General features: G+C 38.1%; 1 protein-coding gene across 2 annotated transcripts in view; it reads right to left on the bottom strand.

Moving 5' to 3' along the window:
* Window positions 1-11,231, bottom strand: part of LOC106526993 (partitioning defective 3 homolog B) — a 112,492-nt gene that overhangs the window by 20,210 nt on the left and 81,051 nt on the right. The window contains exon 7 of one of the 2 annotated variants that reach the window (XM_014021739.1): window positions 113-301. The exons of the other annotated variant lie outside the window; for it this stretch is intronic. Coding sequence (XP_013877193.1) covers window positions 113-301 — 189 coding nt within the window. The remainder of the gene's footprint in view (window positions 1-112; window positions 302-11,231) is intronic. 2 annotated transcript variants of the gene reach the window in all.

The following is an 11,231-nucleotide window of genomic DNA, read 5'->3' as shown; positions in this document are numbered from 1 at the left end:
ATTTGCCTGCAGTGTGAACACAGCCTTGGCTATAAATGACTTTTCAAATGAGGCAAATATTTTCTGTTTGTCACATTATACATGATTATATAAAACAGCTTCTTTACTTTACCTAGGGTGGGGGTAATAGCCAGGTTCAATCCCCCGAGGCTCTGCTGATCGTGGGTATGACTGGCCAGGCAGGTAGCTAAAATAAGGTGGGCCAGTCTGGGACTGAGGGTAGCTCTGTTGGGGCTGAGGTGGACCGGGGTAATGACCTGACCATTGCTGCATTGGATAATCAGCATCCATCGGACCTCGTCTGCAAAAAAGAGTCAAATGTAAAAAAAAACAACAACTATATGTATATGTATATATACATAAATGGTGTAAAAACGTTAACACGATTGTCAGCTGTGTCGTTCTTTTCCGCACCGATGTGAGCAAACAGCTGAATGACAAACAATAAGTATTTTGTTTTCTTTGAGAAAAGACAATATTTGCTGAAATATTCAGTTTAAAACCATTTTTTCTACAACCAGTGGGATTTTATGCAAAATCATAGCTGAGTTTATATTCATTCAAAGGTCACCGTTTACCAGATTCTTTGGGCAGACTAGGATAATATCAACATTGAGGTTTATGGAGAAAGAGCTGTGCTCATTTGATATGATATTCACATACTTAAACTTAAAAAAACCACATCTAAATAAACATGTGAACAATAAAAATGACAATGTTATAAAAGGCAATCAGAGAAATAAACATGATTGACCTGCGTGACTCCACAACACAGACGCAACTCAAGCTTCCAGCTCAGCCTGAAATCACTCAMAAAGAAATGAATAATCAACCTACTGCTGTCACCACAAACAACACGTTTTTTTTTTCCTTGTGTGTTTGTCTTGCAATGTTCTTTTCAKGAATTTCATCAAGAAACAACCAGCAAATGGTAGTAGTACACTGGTTGCCAATCTGCTGACTGTAAGGCTGAAATATTCATGAAAAGCTGCTGGAGATGGTCTGTTGTGGACCGAAGAGGCGAGCGGCAGAAAGGAGGGGGGGTGGAGTCACAAAGACCAGCCAAAAGCTCATCCCAGCCAAAGATCACATAGCGACATGTGACAGTTTTAAGTGGGCTGAAGCTCAGTTAAAGCAAACACACACACATACACACACACAGCTGTGGTAAACCAGTCTAGACCTGTTAATAGATATCCATATCTTGTGCCCCGTGGAAAGCAAGTCCACAAACGTGCTGACCACATAGCCAACATTCYGAGGTATTAGGTTTAATCTCTTAGTCCTTCTGCCCCTTTATTGTCTCATTGTCTCTCAATCTGCTCATTAATCTCACTTCCATTTTCCCCTCGTTTAAATATGTATTAAAGTAACTGCATTTGTTTATAAAGAAAAYCACTATATGTGTCTAATTTCAGCATACTAGGGCACGCACTCGAGCCAACCAGAATTGCTCTGTATTACTTTCCAAATGACATCACCGGTTTAGATGAGAAAGTAGGCGAGGCTCCGCGGCCCCCTAACCAACCACAAAGCTGACCTGTTGGCTGCTGCCTGGAGATAATGTTAATCTGAGCATGAAACAGACTAAACGGAACAGATTTGTACATAAATACTTGCACAGCACAGCAGGAGCACTGGTGGTCTCCGTGCTGACGCTTGCATGTGTCAATCTGGGTGGTCAGCAGAGGGGAAAGTGTCTAACTACGTGCCAGTCATGTTTGAGATGTCTTCTTCAGCCACTCCTGGCTCCACATACACTGTCAGCAGACTTATTTGTCGATGAGCACACAYGGCTTACATTTCTGCTAAAACATGTCGACTAATCTATCCTATCTGTTGCTGGCCGTCTGCTTTTTTGACTTATTCTGCTCTACTTATTGCAAGTCATTTGGAGTAATCCTATCAGCTGAAATGTCTCAAATGTCTTCTCTTTTTTTTTACAATCTGCTGCCATTTTGTCCGCTCTTCTGCCGTAAAGCCGACCAACATGTCAGCGCGTCTGCTTCCCTGTCCGTTCCCCAGCCTTTTTCTGTTTTTAGGTCTTTTACAAGTGTGCCTGGCAGTCCGTCTGCGGAGCTGTGAGACCTGCGCTTCTATCGGTCAGTCCGTCTGTCATTTAGTATTTGGCCTCTGGACATGATAATGTCACTGAGGCAGAGATAAGAGCAGTGGAGGAGTGAAAGGGAGGTGGAGAGGGCAGGGGAGACGAAGATAAGAGGGGGGCAGGAGAAGCAAAGAGAAAGTAGAGGGCAAAGAAAAGCAAGGGTAGGGACTGAACACATCATTCCACAAATTTACAGATTGAATCATTACTAACCTGACATTGTCTACTACCTGTTTACACTAGAACACATTAAAGCTCTTTTCACATTTAAATACAAGACCCTGTTTGGTAATGATTAAAGGAGACATTTCTTTTAAAACCTTTAATGTTTTAGTCCTTCAGAGATCTATATAAAGTGGAACTGCAATGTTTTGGTCTGAATTCCTCCTTACTGTAACTCCACAAGCGTATGTCTCAGAATAACTCATTTTGAGGCTGTCTCTTTGAATCCAAACAAGGCGCTTCACACCCAGCCCTCTTCCAGAGCGGTGCACAATAAAATGCATTTAATGGCTAAGTTAGGTCTGTTTGCACAGGACATTTGTGTCCTTTCAAGAAAGACTTGCAGAGAATGTGTGCAAAGTTTAGGGGAGTATGAAGCAGGTGGAGAGAGGTTTTACCATAGACTCGAATAAAATCACTAGACTGAGCCCCGCCCATTCCGTTCACTGGTAGCGTCTGTGACAGCATGGAGGAGCAAAAATGGTGTCCAAAGAGGGCAACAGCTCACAGCCTCCATAGAAACTAATAGATAAACAGCAAGCTGAACTGGATCTGTTTCATAAATTATTGGTCATGTTTTTACTATAAATTAAAGGCACAGTGTGTAGGATTTGTTGTTTTCAGCGACATCTAGTGGTTGAGTGGTTGAATCATCCTCCCTGGTCCTCCCCCCACCCCCACCCCCCACTTCCGAATGCAAAGGGTTTGCTACGGTGTCTCTCAGGTGTCAAAAACCTTTGATAATTCCAACCGCGATGTCTACCAGCAGCTTCAGGGCTAGTGATGTTTCAAGTGGTAAGATTATGAGCTTTAATAAGTAAAATTATCCCAGCTACAAGGACAGACAACAAATATTACATTTATAGTATTACAACTAAAACCGTTTTTGACGCCGCCACCGCAGTTTGTCCTTCATGAGCCTTCGTAGACAAGATGGCGGTGCAAGATGGTGGCTGCCTGTACTGGCGACCAGCGACCATGGAGATATAAACAGCTTTTTTTAAGGTAAAAATAATAAAACAAGGTCTTTGTCTGCAATGATTAGACATGTTTTTTTATTATTGTCATTAGTGATTATCTCAATTTCGGCTAAAAGAATTGACAAAATCCTACACACTGTGCCTTTAAGAACTACGTTAATTTCATTCAACAATCATGTAAAACAGCAGATTTATAACAGAAAAACTATATAATTTACAAGTAACAATGATCTAAACCAGACCTGAAGTCAGCCTGTAACTTAGAATTTAGCTAGTTGAAAAATGATGACTTCAGCTAGTAATAAAGTATATTTAATATTTCTTCTTACTGTCATAAAAAATAAGAATATTTATATTTACCAGTCAACAGTTAGAAAATGTTCTCTGGTTATAGGATGAAACTTGTCTCTATTAGCTAACATCTTCTTAACAGGTCAGGTTCCTCTAACAGAAACCTAAAAATACTCACATTTATAATATTATTTTACACTCTGTAGGTCTAAATATTAATCACAGGACAAATCAGCTGTAATATTTAATAGTTTGTTAAATTGTACCATGATTCAACAGTGTTAAACTCTGTATATATGCTCCACAAGCTAATATCTGTTAACCACTTCAATAAATAACAGTGATTACATTGACTTTATAAGATTATTTTAATTTTAAACTGTTACATTATGTTCTGCTCAGACCACATTGAGCTAAATAAGATCAAATCTGCTGACTTGTGTTGTGAAATGAGATGTTTTCCTGTTTATCTTCTGTAAATAAATCCATAACACAAACAGCTTTTCTGGCATTATTTAAGACATTAGATATATTATATAAACTGTGAAATATTAATAATAATTGCATTAATATTATTATTAATAGTTTTAATGATTTCTACATCGTCAGTCCTTTTTTTCTGCTCTGTTGTCAACATGTACAGTAATGGGAAATCCAGACTCTTGACCATTTAGCGTTAGCCGTTAGCTTCACCAGCCGATCACATGGTCACCTGGTTTCTGAKCACTCCAGCTGTTCTATAGAACCTCCTTGGGTTTTACCAAAAAGGAAATCATTTTGCAGGAATGGTGAATATGTTGAAAACACCTTGAATTGATTGAATCTGGATTTAAAAGGGTCAGGTAAAGAACAAGTAAAGTAAAAAGTCTATTTTTGAGGATCTGACGCTGGTTGACTTCAGCTGGGGACGTRATGCAGTGATTGGATGGAGCAGGTGAGGTGGAGAGTGTTTTAATTTGTGCGTAAGCTTCATTTTATGRACTTAAAAATGATAAAAAATGAATAAAAATGAAAACCATCACCGCAGCCTGGATGTTATGAAAGTTTCCATACTGGGAATGGTGTGGAAATCCAGTGGTAATCTTTAGAGAATCTATTGTAAATCCGGTGGCGAGTTTGAAATTCTTCTACCAGGAACACAGTCAGCACTGCACAGCAGCTGAGGATTATGGAGTAATGTGGATGGAACCCAGAAAAGCACCCGCCCCCCTCCACACACACACACAAGCAAATGCAACCTAAAATATTTACGCAGACACACACACACACACACGTCGAGATAACGCTTTACAAAACCTACCCAAGCGAACGTACACACATCCTCACACTGTTTCAGTTCACCGCGAGCTGCTAATCACCCCCCTCTCCAACCCCATACTCTCTGGAGGAGGCAAATTGGAGCACAGCTGGAGTGGAGTTTAGGCCCGACGAGGAGACTGGTGGTCTGCCGGTGCACGTGCACACATGTGTGCGTGCGGAAAACGACGGAGAGGAAGACGGAATGAGAGAAACAGATGCAATGATTGAGAACAGCTTCCTGGCACATGCAACAAGTAGTTTAACATAATTGAGAGAGTCATCAAAAGTAAAAAAAAAAAAAAAAAAAAAGAAGAAGACAAATTGAAAACAGTCCAAGCAGAACAGAAAAGTCATTGAGGACTCAGTTTGAAGTGAAACGCAGCTATGTGATACCTGTTAAGGGTGACTTCCTTATTGCTCTTGTTATACAGATAGTGCTCTCCTTAATCTGGTCAGATATTCGAGAGGATAATTGGGGGAATTACTCTTTAGGTCTGACAGTAATTGAGAGTAATGTGAGCCGCTCTAATTCCACGGTATTTAAAGATTTCTGGAGGATTTCAGAGGAAACAAGGAGTCGTTATGTCCGGTGCACCTGCCCCTCTCTCTCAGAAACACACATTGGTCACTTTTTTTCAACACGACTGCATCCAGCTGTTACACACATATACACTCAGACATTTATCACTCCTGCCCATCTCAGGGCAAAACAAAACACCTTTAGAAAAGAGAGACATATTTGCAAACCCCTGAGAGTCAACGATGACACCGTCAATATAAGCACGAACAGTGTGCTTCAATGTGGGAGGAGGAAAAYTCACGCATAAATGAGGGAGGCTTTTGAAGCTGAGAAAACATAAAGTAATTTTTATGGTAATAAAAGTGAAACAAGGGGTGAAGTTATAATTTATTTATTTAGGAGATGTACGGAACACAATTGCCTTGATATCTACTTAAAAAAAAACATAGAAAAATATTATTAATTCAACCAAATATTCAATATTTTCAGATTCCTTGTCAATGAAAGTGACATTATTTTTTACATTCCGGTAACAATTAATAGCTTAAATTGTTCCACAGCTGCTCTTGTAATGACATTTTACAGAAATTTGAGAACTTAAAAAACTTACTTTAACTCCACTTCATCATCCTAATAAGACGCTTCATGATGAAACTTTAATCACACACATGAAAAATCCAAACAATAAGGCAATAAAAGCTKAAGTGGAAAATAATGAGGTTCGTGAAAAATCTAATTATCTATCACAAAAAGAGTGGGAAAAGACAGCAAAGTATATTTGTTGGAAGACTTAATATACTGTATATAAAAAGTAATTCTACTTTAAATCACTTCATTTTATCAAGAGAAAAACCTGACGATTTTAAAAGTTTTAGTACAAAGACAAAAATAATAATACATAATACATGTACGGGACGAAATAAATCTGTTTAAATGCTTAAAAATACAAATGGAAAATGACAAAAAAACAAACAAACAAAAAAACAAACAAAAAAAATGGAAAATGTTTATGATGTAGCACTGAGCTAACCACAATACATTTTTTAAAGCAAAGTAAGCAGAACAAGTACAGCATTTGGTCACAACACTGAGTTGGATTTTGTGCTTGACAAACATCTGACAAAAATATGCAGATAAGAATGCTTTTTTTTCTCATTGCTTCAAAATCCATCTGGAGAATAAACCTCCATATGCAAGGAAATCTGGGATACAAATAAAATATGGTGTCTTTTTCTACACGTAACTATTAAAATTACACTAAAAATGTGTCAACCTAATAAAAGCACGAATATAAAATAAACATTTTTTAAACGTAATTTATTGTGTATTTCTTGGTAAAAGTAGCTGACCTCCTGGTTTTCGACTTTTCTTGCAGAAAAAAAGCAGCGACACACCTCACATCTGGAGATTCTAATGTCTAAGGACTCTTCTGATTGGCGCAAACACATGGAGTTCCTGCATGTGATGGATGCATTAGTTGTCTAAAACTCATGCCAAAAGTCAAACCTTCCTGCCAGTAAAGGCCAGATAGGGAAATAAAGAATGTGTGTTATGTCTTTTACACTACAAACAATACACTGTGTGTGTTAAACACAGTCAAAAATATAAGCAATTTCATAAAATCTACATGTAAAAGGTGAAAATYCCTTTGCAGGCAATCAGTTTTGATGATGTACAGTACATTACTGTAACTTACTGTTGGTAAGTTATGCAAGATTATTATTTTACAACGCTAAAAATACCATACCATTTAATGAAGCTGCCAATCTGAGAATTGTGTGCCATCAATGGTGGCGGTGCAAATGGCTATTAAAGCAAAGAAGACCAACGTTCAGTAACATTCACTTTTGTTTGACTAAGTAAAAATACATAAACTCTGTGAGGATACTGGACCAGTGTCTAGGACAGTATTAACTGGGAGGTGAAAAAAGCAAACAGTCATTTACCAGAGCCCAAGTCCTTATGAATGACACCTGAGAAGCCCTGATAAAGTACCAATCTGTTTTTCTACTTATGGTTAAGTGGTTACACTGTGTGTGTCAGAGTGCATTTGTCATAAATGGCATTGTGTTAGTTCAGCTGTGAGTGTGCTTTAGTTGCTGAATGTCTGCTTCTTTGAGTAATTCCTGAACCTCTTGATTTTTGACCGCTTGAAGTCACAAGACACTCCATCAGTTCCCACCAAACGCTTAAAAGACGGGGTTAAAGGCTAAGCAAGGGTATTATCCACCAGGATCAGTGGGTGTACCACATTTATATATACTGTAAAGCATTCAAATTTTCAAGATCATTTGCTAAATCTATSATTATTTTGGTCAATGTCTGGGTCTCTGACAATTATGGAACTTTTGTGGAGCTGTAAGGTGTTACTCTTACGAATGTTAAGATAACATACAAATGGCTAACCAACATAATTGTTTTCTTAAGTTGTCTGTTACGCCCCTTTTCTACTAGAGTACTTAGTGTACTGTCGGTACGGTTCCAACCATTTCCATTAGGCCAGATTAATGGAACCAGCCCTTTTTTTAGTACCTGCTTCATTATGGTTCCAAGCGGTCCCAGTCGACACCAAAAATGGGACGTCAGAACACTGTTTGTCACTGATTGGCTAGGGGGTGGAGTCACTGGTTGTGTCTAAGCTGCCTTTACAACAACAAATCGAGGCGCCATTTTTTCAATTGCACCAGTGACATTGGTCRTGTTTCCAACCAATTTTAATTTGAAATTTTAGCGGATTTTAAAAATTTCAAACGTTATCTGTCAAATGTGTTTCCATCTCTCATTTTGTGCATTAACTTTTTWAATTTTTTTTCGAAAAACCCAAATACCACCTCCATCAACCGCCCAAAACACACCCACTGGAACCGGACTGGAACGTCAATGGAAAAGCACTCGAACTGACCCGTTCCGACACTACACTAAGTGGCACTAGTGGAAAAGGGGCATTGGCTGTCTGTTCTGTAAGTCCTGTGGGGGGAAAGGTATTTTGTTTGTACTAATTTATCTAATGGGTAAAAAAAAAAACATAAAGTGGCACAAATAAATGAAAGTGTAAAAAGGTCCAACTACAAAAATATGATTCAACCTAAAACTAGACATTAGAAGGTATTAAATGTCACAAAGTTTACGATAGTTGACTAAAAAACAGGATTACCAAATGAATACATATGAGGTAAGACATGAGGAACATATGATGAGTAAAATGACTCAAATATTTAAAAACTGCTAATTATCTCGCCATTTAGTAGTTTTCACCTCTTACATGAACATCCAATGAAGCCTGTATAACAACGTAAAAAAGATGAAGGATGAAGAAAATGTTAAAAAAATATGAGGAAAGATGAGAAGAAAAGTAAAAAAAAAATGTCAAGGAGTACCTGATGAGTGGAGGAAATAAGAAAACAAAAAGGCAAGTGTTGCCATTAAGGGTGTGTGCACACTGAAGGTCAGCATCTGCTGAGAATAATGGGCAACACCAGTACACACACACACACACACACACATACACACACGGGGACGCCTGAGTACTTGTTCACATTTCAACGAAACTAAACACCTTTCTGAGGCTCCTATCTGTCTTTGTCAATAAAGCTCTGTCAAGTATAATTAATCCTGCAGTATATCATGCATGAATTACTTACTAGTGAAAGAAACCAACATGATTACATTCCCCTGTGTACGTAAGTGTTTATGCACACAAAGTTAGAAATATACTGGCTATGACAATGAATGTGTGAGTATGCATAATTCACACTCTGCATAATAATAATAATAAAAGGAAGTGAAGTGTTAAGAATAATGATGCATTGCAGGAATGAGAAGATATGAGGACAGAGAAGATCAAATAAAAAGTATGGTAATACAGTAAACTTTAAAGTGTGATAAAAAGCAGCAACACAATAGAGGCAGCTCAAATCAGAGCACAAAAAGTAAAGGAAATAGACGTCGGTTGTGAGGGAGGAAAAAAAAGGACGTCTTAGAAAAATGAAAGTGAGACATGAACAGGACGGAGGAGAAACCCATTAGAGGAAAATAAGAAGAACTGAGGGATGAGGGCTGTCCAGATGGTGGGAGACTGTTGCCTCGGAAACACAGAGAGGGCAGAACAATGGGGATTTGGAGTGGTGTTTCGCATCCCATCATAATACGGCCATGCCATTTGGAATCTGAGCAGCAACAGAGCCAAAAAGACGGAGGCTGAAAATTTACTGCAGGCAGCTCGTTCTGATCAACAAGTCAAACAGAAGACGAGTCGATGGACTCAAACCTAGAAAACATGCTTTGTTTTATCAAGATAGGTTTTAGGACTTCAGGCTCAAATGTTTGCAACTGTTTCCTCTTTTGCACTGATTTTTTTTTCTTATCGAGTCTGGAAACATGTTTTTCCATACTTTGCATCTTTGTTCAATACTTATCCAGACCTGGAAAATACTTAAGCTCAATTCCAAACGTTTTTTTATATTTTTCAAGTCTGTATACATTTACTTAAATATTACTTAGTGATGTTTTTTTYCCCCTTAAACTTGTAACTGAGGTTGTATTTTAAAGGTTGATTTGAGATTTTTAAAACAATGGCATAATGCCAAGAAAATATATTTTGCATTGCATTTGTGTAACCCTTTGTAAAGTTAAAAAGGAATGAAAAAGTAAAAAAAAATAAAATAAATCTTTAACAATGGAGAAATTAAACCAAAGCATGCACATCTATACACTAACTCCCCCTTTACTCTTTATACCATCAAATCCTGCTTGTTGCATCAAAATGAGCTACTTCATGCTTTATGTGATTCATACATCACCATTAGAAGTTACGGTGCTTTCAGTTTTTAATCAAAGCATCAGATGTGAACTGAAATTGCAAACCCATTCACAAAGTTAAGTATAATTGATTGTAAAGGAGAAAATGAGATTTACATGCATAGACAAACACATTTAATTATCTAACTATCCAATCTGACTTTGAAACTAGAAGATTTCTTGTGAGGCTCAGAAACAACAGATGCTCATTAGACTGTTGCCAGATGTTAGCATTTTGTGGCTGCAACTGTGGGATTGTTTGAGGTGCAGTCTATCTTCTTGTTTAGACATGAGTAAACAACAGTGTATTATTATATATTAATATTTCCACACAATGATTGTCTGCTGTAAAGTGGAGTTGCACTAAAGTCTGTGCAAAAAAGAAACTGAACATTACTTAACACTGCAAGCGCAAAAACTCCTTTATATCTCCATTACCTTCACTGAGGGTTACTTTGCTACATTTCCAGGCATTCAAACCTTCACTCCACATGAACAATCACTTCACATATGACCGGCTTCAGAAATCCCCAAAATCCTGTTAAAGGGGCAATATCATGTAAAATCAACTTTTTTGAGTTTTATACCTTATATATTTTATATAGATTATCTTATCTTATATCAGGTTATAATGTTATACTCTCATAAAAAACATGCCCAAAGCCTTGCTTTGACTCATTCATGCATGTTTGAGAAATCCGGCAGTGTTTTTAGGAAGCCATGCTGAGGAGCAAAACAACAGGCGGGGACCAGAGAACGCCTCTGCGATGTGTCTTTAAGACAAACTTCCTCATGGCAGAGTGCCCCTCCCCCCTCCCCACACGCCCCGCCCATGACTCCTGCAGGTTCTCGGGTGAAACTGAAAGTGAAACCTAACTGTCTGCTGAGCTCTCAACATTAGTTCTCACTCAGTGAAGCTCTTTTCAGATTAAAAATACCTTTGAGGAAATGTATTTTCAGATTCTGTTATGATCCTGCTTCTGTCTGCCTGCCATTGACCCAGTTTCCTGCTCCC

This window comes from Austrofundulus limnaeus, unplaced genomic scaffold (assembly GCF_001266775.1).
Source record: "Austrofundulus limnaeus strain Quisiro unplaced genomic scaffold, Austrofundulus_limnaeus-1.0 Scaffold303, whole genome shotgun sequence".
Taxonomy (NCBI): Eukaryota; Metazoa; Chordata; class Actinopteri; order Cyprinodontiformes; family Rivulidae; genus Austrofundulus; species Austrofundulus limnaeus.
Note: the sequence above shows the minus strand (reverse complement) of the source record. Positions and strands in the feature narration are given on the sequence as shown.